Here is a 20832-nt window from a genome sequence, read left to right as displayed (position 1 = left end):
AAAATAAAATAAAAAAAAATAAAATAAAATAAAATTCCCCACAATAAAGGCAAAACCCCGTAGAAGAAACCATCTCAGATTTTATTAAAGCTGCTTTTCATTTTACATACAAGTCAGAATTACATATTTACAAATATACAGACATGTCTCATTATAATATTTATTTTCACCACCATACTCAGTAGATATACAGTAAGAAAATAAAGACAGTGGTTGCTGCAATGTGCTGCATAAACAGAAACAAAAAATATATAACCCTTTCTCATCTCTCCTGCCTCAGTCGAAAAAGTACAAATAACTCAGTAAGCTTTATTGTGTGACCACGATCAAACACTGACAAGTTTAGTGCCCATGTCAGCTTTCTTAAGAGGGCAGAAAATAAACTCTCACAATATTACAACAGGTAGAAAATACTTGCCTTGTTTAGAAGGTTTCAAATTTGAACTGCGAATAACATGCCACAAAGATTGATGATGAGACAAGGACACTCACAAAAACCATGATCCTCAAAACAGTTTACATGCTCTTGAGGAAAATAGTGTGAGGTATAGAGAAGACATTTATACAAGTGTAACATTTATGAACACATAAGACCAGAAACGCACAGTTTTGACACTGAGAGGCCTGCAAACTAGCTTCTTCCTTTTTTCTTCGTCTTTACAGGGAGGACACTGAATCGAGCCAAGCTCCAATTCAACAAAGTAAAGTGGCATTGTGGGGCCTGCTGATGGGTCATAAGTAATAAACAGGTGGGGTTGGTTTTAGTCCAAAGTGTCCTGCACTTTCCTGGCTGATAAAAAAAAGGAAGAGTGTTTTACAGCGACCTGTGGATACAGTAGAAATCCTGGTATATAAAAAGCATGTTTACTCTTAGAAAACACGGAAGAGAAAAGGTGTCATTCAGTGTTCATAACAGCAGTGGTTCCTCAGAGGTGTGTATACTCACCAACCCCTGTTGTGTAAATCCCACAAAAAGTCAGACTTTTATCACTATTTATTTAAATTCTTTTTTCTTTTACTCGATTGCGATCAGCTACAGTTTGTAGTTAGGTTAACAAATGATACTTTCAGGCTGGAGGTGCAAACACGTTGAGCAGGTCTGGGCCCCGGCTGGGCCTGCATGTAGAAAAGTGGCCACTGTCACATGCCTGAATGGGGCTGGGAGCAGAGGGAGAGGACAAAGCTCGCTTTTGTGCAGACCAAATATAAGGGAGCACAGTGACACAAAAACAAACATATATGCAGAATATTTAGATTTGGAGACTGTTTTTACCATCCCACAAAGCTGGAAAACAGCTTTATAAGGTAACTAAAAAGTCTTGTGTCTGTGTGTCGATGCGTTTTCTGGTGTGGTGGATTTGTTCTGAAACGCACACACACCCCAACACACACACACAGTCAAGAATGCGCACGCACGGTGACGTTTAGCCAACACGTGGAGGTATGCAGTCACACCTGCCTGCTCAACGCAACTTCTTGGGTTTCCTGAGAGGTAAATGCAGAGCTGTTCAGAGGCGAGTCTTTGAATCCCTCTTTAGAAAACAAAGAGGTTCAAAAGATGTCCAAGCTGCCAGCCTTTGAGTAGGTGGAGAAGTGCAAGACGTGTGTGTCCACCAGGTAGCGCTGTTGGTGATACATTGAGTGCGTTTCTTCTATAAGGATATCTAGGAGGATTACACCTTTATTGTGTCACTATTGTCACACCCTCTGCCCCATTTGTGTGTAGCTTACAAAAAGGTGGCAACACTCAACCTGCTCAGCTTTGCTCCAAGACACACACAGAGCATTTCTCTTGTTGCAGCCACCTGCTACTTTTCACAGTGTACAATCAATGTCTGACACTAAAGCTGATGCGTCGTGTGAAATACCTGCCTGATAGTATCTGCGAGTGCCCCGAACAAGAATCATGTTGCTATGCTGCAATGTCCTCGAGTTGAACGGGTTTCAAATGGGTCGACACCAGCAGTGTTGCATTTGGTGCAGACGTTCTTCAAAACTGTCCACTTTGATGCTACATAATCACATAATGGCACTGAACACCTGTTCAGTAAATGAAGGCTGATGACTTTTAGCCCCCTGACATCTTTAAAGCAAGATTAACAGGAGGTGGTACATCACATGCATTTAATGTGTATGATTAGCAATGATTGATCCCTAATGGAATGAAGTTTGAAATTTTAGAATCAGTCGAAGAGATATTTCTCGCCTTGGTGGTAGGATCCAACAAACAAAGTGGTGTTAAAAAACATAAAATTAAATAAAAACACTGATTGTATCCTCCTGTCAGTCCTGTCTTAACTTTTTTTTTCCACCTGGATATAGTTTTAGATACAGCAATGGAGATTGGACGGCGATCTCAGGTCAAGGTTTGATGTCGGAGAAGCTGGTGTATGTCTCGCTGCAGCTGGAAGAAGTGCTGAGGTTCCCAGAGACGCTGCCATCTGAAGGGCAAACACACAAATAACAACAACAGCCTCATTATCCCACTGTTCACTCATTCTCTTTAATCACAATAAAGAATGGATGATGAATGTAGCAATATCACGTGACACACAGTAGGGTGCTGAAGGGTAGATTTAAATTGATTCAAAATGTGTATACGTCCAATTCATGTAACCTACCTGAGCTGCTGAGAGATTGGGATGACTTGGACTCTGAGATGAGGCTGAGGAGGTTTGCTGCTGCCACCCAACCCTCTTTACTGCTGCGAAGGTTCTTCACAAACCTGTGAGGATTCAACTTTACTCAACAATGTGGCATGGCACATAATAGTTTTTAAAAAGGACTTTGAGGTGACATGAAAGGGGAAGTTTTTTTTTTTTAAACGTGGACCTCATTTCTGGCATAAATTACGTTCATCTACTCACCGATAACAGTCAAGATCCGAGTATATCCATATAAAGGGAGAGAACAGGGCATAGACAATAGAGCCTCTAAATAAGGCATTATCTGTTTTTATTTCACCAATACTTTAAGACGAATGAATGAATGAACGCGTACTATTGCCCTGTTAGCTCATAGCTGCCATGTTGTTGTTATCCAGGGCTTACGTATTTCATGTCGGATATAAGGTCCAGGTTTAAAAAAAAACAACTGTGTGTTACTGTGGGAATAGTCTGAAATATTAGACTTACGAGTTACCTTCCAGATTTACTCTGATCCATCACAACATAGAAAATGTCTGCCTAATGTTGTGCATGTACCCCTCATGCTATATGAAGTAAGGTGTCAGAAACATTTGGATGTACTCTCTGTCATAAAGTGTCTGCATTTGTTCTCTCAAACATAATTTCCAGAAAAGTTGGGAATTTTTGTCTTGCTGCATTCATTTTATGGAAATAGAATGATAAGAATAAGAACGGTGTCAAATCTGTTGGATACAACTACCGTATTACAATAATATTAAAACATTGTTTTTGGCTAAAAAAAAAGAAAAAAAAAAGAAGATTTTTTTACCATTGCCCCTCCTCTCCTTCCCTGATTAGTTGGACCATGTCTCCACTCTTGACAGACAGCTCCTGAGGTCCTGCCTTCTCGCAGTCTGCTACCACATTGTACTTTCCTGGAGCCTACAGGGTCAAATTTTACAACCAGACTGTGAATGATTAACCAAGTGCAACAAAATTAATAAAAGCACTGATAGGAAACCTTATATTGTGTGGAAAAATCCTCATGCTTAGGCTCACCAGCTTTTTTACCACTTCATCCTCGGTGTCAGAGTTCATGGGGTCCTCACCGCTGGAGTAGCCATCATTCTCCTCTAAGGCATCCACTGAGAGAGACGCCTTGTTCCAGCCTGTAGGTGGGCGGAGGAGGTGGGCAATTATGGATGGTAAAAAGAGAATCAAAGGAAAGGAGGACAGAAAGTGAAGCAAATCTTTACCACATGCCCACAGACTGTGACAGTAGAATGTTCCCGAGCCACTTATTGGATGACATATTCAAAAGCAGCTCTATAGAGAGATCTTTGATATAATCATTAAAGAAAAGATGTGTTTATGGTTGTGAGGGAGAAACTGAATGTCACAGATACACAATAGGAGCACAAAACAACTACCGTTGAAACATGACTAACTGCTCCACACTGAAAAACACGAAGATCAACCCAAACTCCCAGAGAAGATGAATGTTGATAGTAAACAGATAAAAATAGAGCACAGCAAGGAAATACCTGATAATAAAGGTAGATTTTGATCGAAGATTGGAATCACTTGGATTCATTTTACGGCTTATCTAGATTCCATTGTTGGACATTAGTCGCGTACTGTGACAGTTTTCTTCAGGCCACACAACAAACCAAAAACACCCAGTGAAGAAGAGGAAAGGGAGAATAACTGATTAATGGTGAAGCGGCCATTGTGACACTGTCATTCTGCCAAGAATTGAGACTTAAAACTTCAGAAAAGAGTGGAATTTCATTTTTGGATAATTGCAAGACTCAATTAATATCTTTCTACAATGTTTCTCAAGACTCAATACAAGGCAGATTGACTTGGAAAGGTTGATATTTTTTGCGACACTTCACCTATGGCAAAATCAATCATTTCCACCACAAAAAAACAGCAAAAACCCACTGTGGCTGATCCTCAGAGCAGGTCTGTACCTTGCCGTTTGCTCTGCAACAGACTAGAGGTACTCATCCACTTTACTCTGCTCAGAGTGATGTGTGGAACTGGCTCTAAAGGGGAAAAACGGTCGGCAAATCAGTGACAGCCGGCCAGTCGCGTAGAAAAAAAATGGTTAGTTGGTCAGTCGGTAAAGTGAAGCTTTAGAATGCTGACCAGGCTGCAATTTTAACACAATCTATATCGTTTCCTTGTGCAGGAGAAAGGGTTAGTAAAGCACTCATGGGCTTTCTCTTTTACTTTATAGGTCATTTTTACCCAGGTGCTTTTGCTAAATGGTCCCCCATGAAAAGGAAAGAGCATCTCCAGAAATGATAAGATACCAAACATGAAATTCACAAATGAGGATGATAACAATGACCTGTGGATGAAGGTTAACATGTTGTGGTGGACATAGGAGTTGCAGTGTTCAGAGGCAAAAAAAACATGTCACAAAGCATCTGTATGCACCACAAAGACATTTCATCCCTAATCATGTATGTCAAGTGGAGAATGACCTGGGAATACATGAAGAAAATGCACTGATACTGATTATTTGTTATGTATTAGCACAAATCTGTCTCCAAATTTGTAAAAAAAAAAAAAAAGGCTTCTATTGGGGGGTTAATGTCTTCACATATCCAGTTTCATCGTTCTACATGAGCTACAGGTGAAACCTACTTAATGATGGCACAAGACTGGTGCACACTCTAATGGTGAGTGATGGGAAGGTGAACAATGGCCTTTAAAATCAGATGGACCCTAGAATGGGACAGGAATATACCTTTGAACCCAAACGGTGTGGGGTCACTCTTGCCCGTGTGGCGTTTGGAGCTGTGCTCAGGGCTCAGAGCTGAGCCTGGGCAATGCAAGCAGGGGGGGGGGAGAAGAAGAGAGCGGTGAGGGTGGGGAGTAGGAGCAGAGACGCAAGAATTCAACACATCATAGAAAATTTAACCCAGTTAGAGGTTTGACATTCTGTCTTTGGAAAGGTAGAGAACTGATGTTTATTCTCTATTCTTATTATATTCTATTTGCTTGTTTTTCCTTTAATTGTTTACATATCTTTTATACTGTACGCTGTTGGAACAGAATAATTTCCCAAATTGGGATGAATAAAGTTTATTTATCTATCTATCTATCTATCTATCTATCTATCTAACAAACAGGTTTAGAATACATACTGATCAGCTGATTGATTCTGCTGAGACAAGGAGCATCAATGATGGCCTTGCAAAGTTTTACACTTCATGGCAGCGATATAGTGTCCAGTACAAAAGCCCTAACAACGGTGGCAGTGGTGCACTTTACCACCAGGAGACAGACTATCTCCAACAAACAAGCTGGGAACACACCGTCAGCCCCTCAATCAATTTAGACTGAGGTATCAATTACTCTAATTAACAGGCACTCAATAATAGCTATTGAATACAACTTTTTGAAACTATGAACAAAAATATTCTAAATATCAAGCTCGTTCGAGCTTGCCAATGTTACCTTTCGGACTCTTGAGATTGCTGAAGCCCTGCAAAGTAAAACGCTTTTTAGCCACTGAGGACCTGTCAGTGGTTGGGCTGGTCACAGCTTCATCTAGGGGTCAATGGTTTGATAATGAGGGGCAGGGGAGGGAGAAGATAGGAAACCATGGGAACCATGGAAATGAAGGTAATGAAGAAAAGAGGAGTCCACGTTAGGGGGAGTGGAGAGAGCAGAGCAGCTTTTCAGGTGGGACAGAGATAAATCTCTTGAAGGTCTACAGCAGTTGGAGGATGCAGCATGAATTCAAAAATCACCTTTGTGTTTTGGTGAGGAACACGAGTTGGTGTCATAGGTAGGGCTTGGCTCTGCCTTCTTCTCCTCCTGCTTCTTCTGGTTCTTCTGACCGCTGCTTCGGAAGGGGCTGGAAGAGACCAAAAGTGGAAACATCAGTATAAACGCAGCGCAGATATGAGTGGGTGAACACGCCTTATGTAAAGTCCATGACACCAACCTGAGGGAGATGGAGGTGTTGCTGGTGGGACTTGGAGAAACTGTGTCTGAGCTCTTCTGCTGGATTGCATCTGAAACATATATCAGTTTACTACAGTGTCAAGTGTTTGTGCCGTGCAAAAGATGGAACAATTCAAGCAAACAAGCCTACCTCTGCAGGCTTTGAGCTGCCGAGTCAGAACCTTACGGATCTCATTCACCCACGCCGTTTTAATCTCTGGTGTTGGAGCCTTAACATAAAAAGTAACGATTTATTTCTTTGTTATATATTGAGTGCTCCGTCAAAGAAATAAGGCTGTGTGATGTTACCTGGACTATAAAAACTTCTTCTCTGGAATTGCACCAAATCTCAAACTTCTTGTTGTCTCCTTTAGCGTTCTCTGTGATGCCCACCGCACTCATCTGAACAAAGAGAGAGGGACATTTTAGCACATAAGGGAATTTGCACTCACGTGAGCCGTCTTTAAATGTGACACCATGAGCTTACACTCAGGGAGTGTTTGAAGCTGTAAGACGGAGCTTTCTCATAGCCCTCGCCATTCTCCTCCCTCCTCTTGCAGAACAGCAGAGCCTTCTCGTGCAGGAATAAGTGCCTCTGCATGGGCTTGAACCTGGCCAGATCTTTCACCTTGGCATGGCCTTTTTTGTGCTCTGTCCACACACTGAAGGAACCTTGCATCAGCAGACGACCCAGCTCTGACAGGTTACCCTAAAAAGAACCATTGATTAGATATGGTCTGCAAATGTAGCCACAGCCATCACGCTCACCAATCTTAAAGACATATTCCTGCATATGCCATTCTATTCTTAACATTCATGTTTCGATTGAGCCAATTTATCCTCGGTCAAGCCACCAAGATACCCAACTGCATCTGTCTCTGAATCAGTTGCACCGTGAAATTTCACTGACCTCATATCCTGTAATAGCAATGAGGTGCATGGAGTCATTAACAGCTTTCAGGATCCCCAGGATGGAGGAGAGAGCTTCCTGGAGGTCATCACAGCCATCACAGCCCTTACTGTACTTCAACAACTCCTGAAAATATCATAGTAGATAATAAAGTCAGTCTTACATGTCCACTTCCTCCACATTACCCATCATTCTCTACAGTGGTAAAGCAAAGGCAAGTTGTTTAGTTGATTTATTAAAAATAAAGATCTCAAATATTACATTACATATTTATTCAGACCCTTTGGTACAACATTCAAAAAGGAACTTTTGTGCATCTTCCTTCTGTTACTGGTTCTTGAGATACATATCTTGGGATATTTCACTAAACTTAGATCATTTCTTTATTTAGGATAAAGAAATAGGACTGACATAGAGGGCCGTGCCAACCATGAATGCCTATGGCAGGCTTGTAGGATCAATCCTAAGAGAACACTCATTTTAGAGGATTGTGTGCAGGGTAAATGTGAACTAAATCATTTTCAAGATTAGTTTAAAATAGGCTCTGAAATGCAGCGCTCACTTTAAGCAGTAGCTGGTACTTGGTGATTCTCTGGACAGGTTTAAGGAGGTAGGAGTCCAACCCAAGTTTGTGTTCCAGCTTCTTCTGGCACTCCTGGTTTGTAAAACAAACATATATCACTAGAATGCAATTATCTAGTAAAAACCATGTAAAGAGGAGGGTGTTGTTAGAGACACGAGGCCAACCTGGAAGAAGGCACAGTCGGAGCACTGTCTCCACAAGCTCTCAGAGCGAGGTTTATTCTGACAGTAGGCCTCGTAGATCTGCAGGTCCTTCATCTGCAGAGAAAGCAGCAAGTGTAATCAGCTCGCTGGGACAAGTTCTCCGCTTGCTGATGGAAACAGTTTATTGAGGCAAATACTTTTTTGGTAATAAGTCCAGAACCTAATGTACAAAGTAATCCGAGGAAGAGGTACTCACCCGTTCTAAAAAGCAGCGGCCCACAAGTTCAGGGCAGTCGGTGTATGCTTCTAATTCCTTTAGAAACGTCCTACAGACAAACAATAAATGTTTACACTAAATATATTTCAAGTCTGGAAACATAAAAATGTCCAAAATAACACCGAGGTATACCTCTTATGAAACTGGTAGATTTCAAACATGTTGCCAAATAGGACGTCCTTCTTGCTGAGCAGAGTGCTGGGGATGAGGAGAGCCATGGCAGGATTGTCCATCTCTGCTGCATAGCCCTGCAGACAAGACGTCAACCAATGAGCTATAACTTGAATACTGGAATAGGTCGTGCACTCAGCTGACGATCAGCCTCACTTAACTAGACTGTAAGTGAATAACAGCACTCACTTCCAGCACACACAGGAGCTCCTCCACATATGCTCTCTCTGTCTCCAGCAGCTCGTTCATCACATGCCTGGAAACCACGGCAACAAAACAAACTAAGCTTTCATCAGAATTGATTGAACGCTGTCATGCTGCTTTTTAAAGTCATTACTTTAGAACTGAAGTATCTGGGTGCCAGGTTTATCGAGAGATGATTGAAAACTAAATGCTTTCTGATCCTTGACTTTTGAGCACTTACCGCCGAAGTACTGCCAGATTTTCCTCTTCTTCTGAAAGAGAAGCGTGCCTCGTGCCACCATTATGTACGGGAGACTCCACCTGGAAACCGGACATCTTTACTCATAACAGCCATATAACTGAGCTTTGATAAAAGGTTTGTCTTTAAGATATAATTAAAACTTTAAGCACCAAAAATACAGAAATAATTTAATCTGTCATTTATCATTAAAAAATGATGGCACAAACAATAACCATGCTTTTACCTTTTTGCAGAGGGCACTATCTGCTGAATATCTCCTCTCTTTTCTCTCCTGACCTGGAAAAGAAAATATCACTCTTAATCCACTTTTGTTTCTTGTCTTTAATCTACTTTCCCTCTTTTCATATCAAGTGTTGGCCTTTGTGATACACCCTGCTATCCATCTTTCTGTCAAATACAGATTTACTGACACTTACTGGGAGAGGAAAGAGGAGACTTGACCTCCGGTCTTGGAGCTACTGGCTGGACTGGCCTCGTCTGCTTGGCAGCGAGTTTCTTCAGACTGATGCGTCTCTTCTCAAACATCTCCTGGACAGAGCTCTGCTTCTGGAAAACACGCTCTATCTGGTCCTGAGGACGATGGAGAACAAACCTTTAATACATGCCGGTAAATAAAGATAATTTCCATCAACACATTTTCAGACAAAGCATTCACTTCTTGCTGACCCTGAGCTGAGCGTTGAGTACTGCCTCGTACTGACAGTAGATGGCGCTGCGGTCTGTGAGGGTGTGAAGCGATGCCGTATCCAGGTAGCGCTCCAGTTCTTGCAGAGCTGCTTCAGCTCCATCCTGAGACTGACAGCGGTCCACGGGCTGGCTAGCCAATAAGAAGATGCCATCCTCACACCACCGAGAGGCCTGTGGGGGAAAACACTTATCAGTACTTGTAGGGGACTGTGAGGGTGCTGTGCACCATCCCTCTCACTAAGGGGAAAATGCACATACATTGTGATATTTATATTATAATAAATGTAATCATTTATTTGCAACAGAATTTTTTGTGTTTTTGTTATATTTTTGGGGAAGTATACTAAAGTCTCTCTCTTTGACATTTATTTTGTGTGTTTTCAAGGAGTGCGCACATGAGCCCAAAGTCTCAAGCTGAAGGGAATTGCCTGATTGATCACCTGGTTTGGGCAAACCATTAAGCCACAGTGAAGGGTGGGAGTGTACAGGCATTTTGTTTCGTTTGACCTTTCTGTTTAGATATTCTTTTGATCATTTATCTAAATTTTTTTGTCAAATGTGTATTATACATGTACGGGGTGTGCTGTTTTAGAACGCACTTGTATCTAAGACCAGGGTGAGGGCCCTTCACTGATTAAGCAAGTCTAACCCATACGTATAAATGGTGTAAAGGAAGGGTACAGGTTGTTATACGAGGCTGATTTCTGGCCATCCTGTTGTTGTCAGCCCTGCTATGGGTAAACATGCTGTAAGTAACTGATGGTAAATCTTCTCTTCAACATCCCATGCTGTGACTTTTAACATTGCTGGGTTTTTCATCTGTTTTCAACAAAAAAAAAACAACAGAGACGTAGCACTTATTTTCCTGCTAAGAAACTTTTCCGGGACCTGAGTCGCACTCTTACCTTCTCCAAAGCATGGTGGAGCTCCAAAGCCCTCAGCAGGAGGCTCTTCTTGCTCCTCAAAGTAAAGTTTATCTCCTCGCACGCTCCTCTCAGCTCGCTGCACTTTGGCCTGATGGAGTCCTCTGCATAGTGAGCGTTTTCTATCAGCCTGTCGCCTTCACTAGCAAGGGACAGGGTAAGGTCCAGCAAGTCCTATTGAAGCACAATGGAGAGGTCTGAGCTTAATAATACACTCTATTGTTCATTTACGCCCCCAGATGGAACACCATCAATCACTGGCTGACGATATTAATCGGTTTCCTCTTCGCACTTCATTTCTATGCAACTTTTTCAGTAACCATAATATATAATCTGTATAAGTAAATGTATCTATTTATGAAAGAATGGAAACTTGCCTAAAACCCATTATGACTTCAGACTTTGTTTAAAAATTCCTCTAAAACAGGAGGGATATCTTAAAAAACTTGTCCATTAAAACTTTTTATTTCTTGGCCTCTGAGGATAGTGGAAATATTAAAAGAAAACATTTGATAGGGTTAACCTTCTGCTTTTAGAGTAAATTACTGGCTTTGCCCTAATTCTTATCAGTATTCTGCGATAAGTGTGGCACTCCAGGCCTGACAGGTAAAAGCACACATCTATCACACACATATAACTACTAAAACCTCATATCCTAGATAAGAGTGTATGTGTATCTGTGTCATTGTCAAGCTAGCAATTTGTTAAAATAGTGGGCAACTAGTTTTTCCAATCTTTCATAAAAGTTAAAAACATGTAAAGAACTCTTGGCAAATTACTAACAGCAAAAAGTGAACGGAAAAGATTGAGTTTTGCAGATTTAATGGAAGTCATAGCCAGATGGATGATTCCCATACGTAGGCAGAGTTAGAACAAAGCATCAGGCCTCCAACTTCAACAACATGTAGAATGCAGTGGTCATTATTTAATGCTGGACAGAGTAGGACTCCTACATTACACAAGGCAGTTGATTTATTTGGTGTTTTTTTTTTAAGACCTGTATAGATCTACAGACTTATCCTGCATCGGTAATTAATGCAAATATGGATATGATGTTCTGCACAAACAAAAACTCATCTTTACGTTTTCCAATTTTCACAAGAAAAAAATTCTAAAATTTCAGCCTGTGAATTTCTTACATCCTCTTTGATTTATATCACTGAGTGGAGGGTGGATCAGTGCATTGATTGTGTCATTAGCTAAACGAGCATGCATCAAAAGGTCAGTGTCTTTGTTTTCTGAGCCATGTGACCAGAATTATTGTTTGTTAGTGCTTACACAAGCCTTGTCCTCGTGGCTGCCGAGCTCTCGGAGGACATGCTCGGCGTGGGCGGGGCTTACGCTGACTTCAGAGAAACTCGACAAACGCTCAGACATCACATCCAGCTGGGCTCGCACCTAAAGAGCACAGGGATAGGTAACACCTTGTAGTTCATATTTTGGAAAGAAGATGAATGAAAAATATTTCTTGTGATCAAACTCAACACACTTCACGGAAGTGATGTTCAAAATGGCGGAGCTGCAAACACTGCTCCAGCTTGGTGCTGTGGCGCTCCCAGAAATCATCAAATGCTGTCTCTGTTTCATCAAGCTGACCCAGGAGTCTGAAGGGGAACGAGGGGAGTAAATATGGAAAGAGAGGAGAGTCTCATTCATGTGTTCACGGACAGCTCAACTTGCATCTATGTGAATGTATCAATCCCTTCTTCTACCTCTGTACAGTAGCTAAGTTCTCCATTTCATCATGCGTCATGGTGTACTCAGGATCTGTCTGTAGAGGCTCATTAATACAGTCTAACAGGCATCTTCCTTGAGATAGCGCCACCTGCAGGTCCTCCTTGAAATTAAATTAATAATTTAAATAAATACTTGGCAACTACTAACATTCTCAGCTGTTTTTGTTCAGTAGATATTAAGTTTTGAAAGCAGACATTAAACACATGTATAGCGTGTTTTACCTTCATCTTATCTTTCTTCAAAGTGTGCACATGCAGCAGGTTGGTGGTGGCCTCGGCATCGTTGGGCAACTCTGTCTCTGCGAGCTCAGTTCCAAATGCCTGCAGAGTCTGAGCCGTGGTCTTCACCATGAGGGCGAAAGCCTCAATGGCCTGTGGGGAATATCCAGGATTTTATACATTTGAAAAGGGTGAAGGGTGCATTGTGTGATTAAAGAAAAAGAAAAAAATGTAACTGTGTGGGTATACATACAGTGCGGTGTGAGATCCAACTGTCATGGCAGTATTCCTGTGTGCCTCCTAGTTCTGTGGTCAGTTGCCCTGGGTCGATATACGCGTGGAGCTCAGTCACCGAACTCAGCATCACCACCTGACAGACACACCAACACAGTAAGTTGATGATATGATTCTTTTTCATTTTTATTATCAAGATAATCCCAAACACATGCAGAGTAGAAGTCATGCCGGCACCTTCATTTTGAACTCATCCTTGTTAAACTTGAACAGTAAGTCCGAGAGAGTCCGCTGGAACAAAGTAGTGGGACGTAACACCAAAACCAAGTGCAAGTTCCCTGGAAATGAACCCTGAAAGAGAAAAAGAGAGGAACAGAAATATGCTTATCCATCTGCTACGATTGTATGTCAGCTGTGGAAAGAATTAGCTATCTGCACCAATGTTAATAATTGGAAAATACCTTTTTTTTCTGAACATAAAGAACCAAGAAACTATCAAACAATAAATCCGAATGTCTAGAGCCCCTAACAAATTCATGAAAGTAAAAAAAAAAAAGAAAAAAGGAAACTCGTCATTACCTCAACGTTTCTTGGATAATAAGCCTTGTTTTACTCTACAGTGCACAATTCAATCTGCTTCGTCAACATATTCCTATGAAACATGACTTGTGGATGGATATGAAACTGGCCCCTAAACTCAGAAGTGCAGATATCCCATCAATCAAGAAAAAAAGCTATTCTAGCTATTCTGTATCTGGTGTCATTCTATTTAACATGTCTCACATGACTCATTTTCATCTCTTTGTATCCATTCCATGTCTTATTGAAATCATTTAATGTCTCTTTCGGTTGTCTAGCCATCCGCGTTTGAGTCACATCTGTTTGTTTGTTGTTTAGTGTCTCTTTCTAGGATAGAAGATACTATTTTCATCTTCTTAATCTCCTACTATAAAACAAGTCACTGCAACAGACGTAAAAAATAAAAGTCTCTACCAAGGAAGTTAGTTTGTGTAGCCTAAAGTGAAGTGGGCTTTTAATGTACTGTGAATGTATGAGACATGAGGTTTACAATAAATACAAATCTTATATAAATTATAATATATAAAATCTTTGTATTTCATTGTAGTAATTCCCTACTGCCGTCCTGTTACGTGGGTAGTAACCACAGTTTTAATCTCTTCACCGCCACGATAACTAGCAGAGCCTTTTACAGAGACAGACAACGGCCCAAGAGGCCACTCAGCTGAAAGACTTTATCGGATATGGCTTCCTCTGAAACCCTGAGTGAATTGCTCCACCCTGTTAGACGTGATAAATCATTACAGGCTGACATGTACACACACACACAAACATGCACACACACTCAAGACTGGAGGCAGCCTCAGAGATGTGAGACAAGCGCAGGACATTTTAATTGCTTCAATACCTGAAAAAATAATGTTAAAAACATTCAAGTAATTTGAATATTTCATTGCTTAGATTATGTAGTTACATGGCGGGCTTTTCTGTTAATGAGCTCCCTGTAACTATTTGAAATAGTTCTTTTTAATAACATATCTTACCTTTTTCCATTAATGTTTAATTAGGTTTTAACATCCAGTCTCTATGAAATCAGGTAATTGGTGTTCCATTCATCAGAATTACAGACGCTACAAGCGTTTTAATCAATCAATTTTAAGGAAATGCATCACATGGTTGTAATATGGTCTAGAACATATGTGTCAAACTCAAGTAATATAAATGATGATCCCAAAATGTCCAGAAGAGAAAAATTGATGCAGATGGAAGGGCATCTGCATCAATTTTTCTGTTTCAAGAAAGATTGGAAGGCGAATACGTGTTTGTGCTTCAAGGAGAAAAAACGGTATGTGTTCGTGAAAGCCCCAACCAAAAACAATGCGGCAGTAAAAGCTAGCTTTGTTTGATATTTCAAGTTTTTAACAAAGTAAATGTCATAACTTGTGTCTGATGTTATTTTTCTTTATTCACTCGGATAGTTTGATCGTTACTTGATGGAGTGATGTGGGTTTCATAACCTGACAAATTAAAAGGATTTATGATATAATAACAGAGCAACAAGCAAACATATTTTTTTTTACATCTATGCAAATATATATATAATATTTGTAACTTGAATAAGTAATAAATTAAGAGTTATTTAACATTAAGGAGTAGTTACATTTATTTTACATTGCATTTAGTTACATCTGGCCCTTTGAGGGCAACGATTATACTGATGTGGCCCTCGGTGAAAATGAGTTTGACACCCCTGGTCTAGAAGGAGGAAGGGGTGCATACATGCATACATCATGGTCACAAAATGCCCTGTGCTGCATTGCCATGGAAACCATTTTCCTTGAAAAACGCATAGAGGAAGATGTGCGGAGAGAGCGGATGATGGGACGCAACAGAGAGCGATGATAAAGAGAAATCTGCGAGCATAAAAAAAATTATAAAAAAACTCTTCTAGTCATTTATTTTTGTCTCACACTCACAAATACAAACTATGCCTGCTGGGATGTTGATGAAGGACAAGTTGGAAGTTGGAAAGTTCTTCAATATCAACCCAAACAATAATAACATACGGCATGTTTTTAAATAAAATCACAAGCCTCCTAATTTAAGTGATATGCTGCTTTCAAATTACATTTGCAGATCAAGATAAAAGCCAATAAGTCGGAGTGCGTGTCTAACATGAAAATGCAGTGTCCTCGTTTTTAAAAGCAGTGTGAGCATTACATCTCATATTTTCATACTGGAAGTCATTAAATTCAATATACCCTGAGGTCTTGGTTTCCTTTGTAACCCCGCATTAACATGACAATGCGCATGCCGCTCGGTGCGTCCCCCCGACACACCAACACAGATATATGCAAATGTGCACACGCTTCCCTGGACACCTGCTTGCATACAACTCTCACAGATAAAAAAGAATGCATTAATAAATGTAAGGATTAGAATGTTGACCGGGCTGATTCATATTCTGTCAGCGAGGAAGTAGGGAGGAAGGATGGGTGGACAGGGAAAACCTCTCCTGGCATGTCCTCTAATGACATCCACATTATTCTCCTGGGAGCTGGACAGGCACCATATTAAAACCACCTCCCTTCATGTGCTTAAACCCCCCTCCCATCTTTCAGCTTTTGAACACGGAGAACATCCCACTGCAGTTTAAATCCTGAATTCAGCATCACTCCAGCTATTTCAGCTGATACTATTTGTTGCAATGTATTCAGGCCTCTTGTTTGCGGCAGATGACGGAGCCATCTGCCTCTTCGCCCCGCAGCAATTATCCAATACAGTTGACTGACGGTTTATTTATTAGGCTAAGATGGGCTGCAACAGAGATAAAAGTGTTCCTTTTTAAACTTTTTACTAGAGGGCATGTTGACATAGACACTCTAGTATTTGAATGTTGGATCTAAAGTCAGCAAATATGGAGCCTTTTGTTGAAGCAGAAAGACGAGGAGCAGATGCAAGCAACCAAAAGATGAGATAGAGAGCAAGACACCATGAACATGAGTGATAACCTAGAGGGATTCGTGTTCTCTCGGTCAGGGAAGTGATGCTTTTCTTTGGTCACTGACTGAACCTGATACATAAAGGGGAAATTTAACCAAATTATCTAAAGAGTTTAATTTGATTTTAGGAAGGAAAGCCTATTAGTTAACTTAATATAAACTGTATCAGAAATATAAAAAGTACTGGACTTCTGAGCAGTACGGTGCTCGTGTGTTTTACTCTAATCTCTGGCTTTAAAAGACAATGCTGCCCAAGCCAGTTTTTTTTTTTTTCCATTCTTTCTGCCAGGGAAGCAAATGGTAGCAAGTGCCCTTGAATGGCCTTGATGAAGAGTGCTTCTCATGGGAGGATGAACAACCTTCACCCTCCAGTAAGACTGAGTGTCATTGGCTGGTGGACAAAGCAGGCGTGCCCAACAGGGACACCCACAACAGTGAGAGGGCCTGAGAAGGACAGGATATGAGGCACCTGCTCTTCATGCCTTCAGGTTAAGTTATAATACCGTTGTGTGCTTAATGTTCTGCTCTCCCTACGTAAAACATGAAAGAGAATAAAAGCTGTAGCACTGTGTCTATATCGAGCTGCTGCATCTGCTGGTTTGCATAAGGTTTACACAAAATATCCACTTGTTTTGGATTTGTTAGCCAATCCCATTATCTTCTTTATTTACGTTTGTCACATTATTATACCAGTTTTTTGAAGGGTAGATTGCAAGGAGAAAAAGGGAATACACACTCCCCTTTGAAAGTGAAGAGGATTACCCCAGAGGGCACGCATAGAGAGAGAGGAAAAACAAAAGCAGAACAGAAGAGTGAAGTGATGGAAGAAAGGAAAAAAAAGAGGGAAGAAAGGTAATGAGAGTGGGCGATACAGGCAGGAGGAGAGACGCTTCTGCTACCCTGCTGATAAACTCAACTACCACTCTGAATTATGTTGTTTCAGGTTGAGACATAAATCATCATGGCTTCATCAATATTATCTTTTGCTGGTTGAATTCAGAGAGAATAAAGCCTGAGCAACGAACAACAAGACCCGGAAAAAAGAAACATACTAGGAAAGCATTGGTTTCCGTACATTGTTGGAACTTGCAGACACTAGATTTATATTTTAATATGGATTTATAATTTTATGAAGATAAAAAAAAGATGTATAATCTGTTATTAGTTTCACAGGCGGTGGTTAGTGGATTCGGCTGCTTTTGGACGGATGAGTAAAACAAACAGGGAGAATAATAGTTCTTCCCCGGTTGCACTAAACTTGGCTCACCAGCTGCTCGCCCTGACAGCTTTGAGAATGTAGTATTGATCTCCTCATCTATCTAATTTAATGATTTATATTTACATCAACTGAATGGTAATAACTTGTCAATCAGACACTGATCCAAACGTATTCTTGATCAATATTAATGCTGACTCCAATTACATCATTAATACTTTTCTAGGGGGGAAAAACCACATCTGTTCTTAGTCCTTAGTATCTTTATTAGCTTTTGCTCAGTGTCACATGACTTTACAGTAACAGCCAGTGGCAAGAAGACATCTACTAATCCATCCTGTCCCATCAATTAAACCACACTTTCCACCAGTGTCCCTTTCAATACTGTAATAATATTCTAATGTCTCAAGCGTGCAGATGTTTCGTCTGAGTACTTCAGCTACTAAAGTAAAGACTCCCATAATGGCTTACTTCCACTGAGGGTATAGTTTCTTTGAAATACTGTAGAAAAACTATTAGGCCTAATGATAACCAGTGTCCAATTAGCATACATTTGCATATATTAGCACAAATTGGACATGTTAAACTGTGTTATACAAGATGAGCATCCAGACAACAGATGTGAAGGGTGTGGTGAAGCCTCAACCTCCTGCTGGCAGGGCTGGTTAATATGATTCCGACAAAAAGGATTGAAGACAATAAAAAATAATGAAAAAATGAAAAAAGTGAAAAACATTTGTAGAAGAAACAGTGAAACATCTAATGAATAACATAATCGAAGACCAAAGTAAAACAGTACAGTGTCCTCCTAGAAAGATCATTTTGTGAAATTGTTCTAAATTAAATTTGACAATTAGACTGTAAATTCTCTGTTAAAAACCAAAAACACCAAAAAATTAAGTAGCTTCTTATTAAAAAAAGAAAACTGGAAAAAAATCTGCGTGGCCTTCAGACAATCAGACTGCATTCCATTGAAACAACATAATTCTGTTGTCGAAATCACAGCATGAGCTCAGGAACATTTATAAAAACTATTGTCTGAACGAAGTTAATCACTGGATCTATAAATACAAGTTAAAACTCAACCACACAAAGAAAGAAAACGTACAACCAAGATGCAGAAATGCTGCTGCCTCCTCTGATATGGAGGCTGATATGATGGAATAATGTGAAGTGTTGATCAAAATTTAGATGTACTTTTTAGAAATCCTGACTTAAGTAACTTCCATATATGTGAGAGCACCATTAAAGCTAAAATATATATATAAACTAGGGCTGGGCGAGTTAATTTGTTATTGTCGCGTTAACTCGTTAATTATTTAACGCCGATAAATATTTTATCGCGCATTGACGCAGTTTTTTTTTTTTTTAATTATTATTTTTTGGGGCTTTTGTGCCTTTAATGGATAGGAAAGTTCAAAGAGTCAGGAAGCAGGGGCCAGAGGGAGGGGGAACGACACGCAGCACAGGGCCGTCTGATACGGGACTTGAAGCGGGGCCAGCTGCAGCGAGGACTGTAGCCTCTTGTACATGGGGCGCCTGCTCAATCCACTACGCCACAGACCACCCCTGTTTTATTATCTATTTTATTATTGTAAAAGTCTGTTGCTCACAGGCTTTTATTATTGTAAAAGTCTGTTGCTGTCTGCTGCGGAACAGGAAAAGAAAGTAATTGACAGATCCACCAAACATGGAACAACGGTACGGAACTTTTACTCGGCCATTTTCATTTTAAAGTTCTTCCAGACAGAGGAGCTGACAGAAACAAAGTCATCTGTAAACACTGCCAAGTTAAATTGTCTTATCACCGTAGTAGCTCCAGTCTAAAATATCACTTAATGGCAAAACACACAACTGATAGCAGCAAGTCATTCAAGGAAACAGACAGTGGAGCGAGGCTTCTACATAAAAACTACATAAAGATGCTGATGTTAAAAGTGTGTTTGCACAACAAATGTTATGGCACTTTCATTCATATGGCAGCACATTTAAAATAAAACTAAATACTTAAAGCTATACGCTACTTTTGAATTAATTTTTGGATTTTGCGTACAAATGCGATAAATCATGATTAATCAGGGAAATCGTGTGATTAATTAGATTCAAAATTTTAATCGTTGCCCAGCCCTAATATAAACATTTTGGAGCAACAATTACTGCTATTCAGACAAACTACCAAACAACATTCATCACATATTACAACAGCATCGCCATCACCTCAGCTTTCAAAAACTTACAGTTGAAAGAAGAGGAATAAATAAGCATTTTTGGAACACATCCCGGGTATCAAATTCCAATTATTCGTTTGAGAAGTTGATTTTTTTTCCTTCTACCATTTCCTAATTAAACAGAGGCTTTAAGTCATCAGCTAATCATTCCAGTTTACTTTTATTTACCCCTTGTACTGTGTCCCTGCTTTTTAGTAAAAGGGGTAAACATCCAGCAGGGAATACGTTTGCTTTTTGTTTCTGGAGTCGATTAAAAAGTTTTTTTGTTTATTTTTAATGTTTGATAACTAAAAGCTTACACGTAGGAATCTGCCAAAACACCATCACTTCTCTTCCCCTTTAAGCCATCTGTTGATGCCCTCTCTTTACAGCCTTCGCCCTTGCTGTATCAAAGACACCAGTAAAAGTTTTAAACTGTCCACAAAGTAGGCTAATGGAACACAGATCCAAGGCTGGTAGTTAAAAAAACATTTACAGAATTAGACTAATGGTTAAAAATGTGAGGATTAAATATAAGTTGTTTTGTTTTTTTGTCCCAACAGGAGTGTATATAATTACACACACAAACGCCCACATATAGTATATTCACATGTTGTAAGACTCCACCACCCACTACAGAGTAATATACTATTTTTAACTCCAACTGAGATACACAGGTATTGCTGAACTCCCAGTACATATCCCTTCAACATGCATCTCATGAATAATACACAGCCCTTACTGCAAGTACCAACTCACAGAAGAAATGCCAAAACAGTCATTATTCTTAGTGGTGACACACCAAATTATACCCACAGACAGCTGACACCAGCAACTGCAACCACAGACCCGTGTTAACACAAGCATTAACACACGCAGACTAATGCACAAGCTCCAAAACAGCTATTTGTGGCTGTAAGTAGTATTTCATCAGCAAATGATGCACACAAACAAACCGGTCCAGTAA

At 40.2% G+C, this 20832-nt stretch overlaps 1 protein-coding gene across 6 annotated transcripts in view; it reads right to left on the bottom strand.

Annotated features, from left to right (window-relative positions):
- Window positions 1–60: 60 nt before the first annotated feature.
- Window positions 61–20832, bottom strand: part of mcf2la (mcf.2 cell line derived transforming sequence-like a) — a 49815-nt gene continuing 29043 nt past the window's right edge. For 4 of the 6 annotated variants that reach the window (XM_075477982.1, XM_075477985.1, XM_075477981.1 and 1 more), the window contains exons 5-32: window positions 13159–13272; window positions 12941–13057; window positions 12691–12840; window positions 12445–12569; window positions 12222–12336; window positions 12011–12130; window positions 10715–10906; window positions 9789–9980; window positions 9539–9692; window positions 9346–9398; window positions 9102–9181; window positions 8867–8933; window positions 8639–8754; window positions 8486–8555; window positions 8251–8343; window positions 8066–8158; window positions 7504–7629; window positions 7081–7302; window positions 6903–6995; window positions 6745–6823; window positions 6595–6664; window positions 6398–6504; window positions 6102–6194; window positions 5389–5463; window positions 3687–3796; window positions 3457–3569; window positions 2622–2725; window positions 61–2441 (exon numbers count right to left, since the gene is read on the bottom strand). In XM_075477982.1, coding sequence (XP_075334097.1) covers window positions 2362–2441; window positions 2622–2725; window positions 3457–3569; window positions 3687–3796; window positions 5389–5463; window positions 6102–6194; window positions 6398–6504; window positions 6595–6664; window positions 6745–6823; window positions 6903–6995; window positions 7081–7302; window positions 7504–7629; window positions 8066–8158; window positions 8251–8343; window positions 8486–8555; window positions 8639–8754; window positions 8867–8933; window positions 9102–9181; window positions 9346–9398; window positions 9539–9692; window positions 9789–9980; window positions 10715–10906; window positions 12011–12130; window positions 12222–12336; window positions 12445–12569; window positions 12691–12840; window positions 12941–13057; window positions 13159–13272 — 3123 coding nt within the window. In that variant the 3' untranslated portion in view covers window positions 61–2361. Of the gene's footprint in view, window positions 2442–2621; window positions 2726–3456; window positions 3570–3686; window positions 3797–4603; window positions 4679–5388; window positions 5464–6101; window positions 6195–6397; window positions 6505–6594; window positions 6665–6744; window positions 6824–6902; window positions 6996–7080; window positions 7303–7503; window positions 7630–8065; window positions 8159–8250; window positions 8344–8485; window positions 8556–8638; window positions 8755–8866; window positions 8934–9101; window positions 9182–9345; window positions 9399–9538; window positions 9693–9788; window positions 9981–10714; window positions 10907–12010; window positions 12131–12221; window positions 12337–12444; window positions 12570–12690; window positions 12841–12940; window positions 13058–13158; window positions 13273–20832 lie in introns of all 6 variants that reach the window. The other 2 variants (XM_075477984.1, XM_075477987.1) reach the window with 2 other exon arrangements.

This window comes from Odontesthes bonariensis, chromosome 11 (assembly GCF_027942865.1).
Source record: "Odontesthes bonariensis isolate fOdoBon6 chromosome 11, fOdoBon6.hap1, whole genome shotgun sequence".
NCBI lineage: Eukaryota > Metazoa > Chordata > Actinopteri > Atheriniformes > Atherinopsidae > Odontesthes > Odontesthes bonariensis.
The sequence above is the reverse complement of the archived record's forward strand: the minus strand, read 5'-3'. Positions and strand labels throughout refer to the sequence as shown.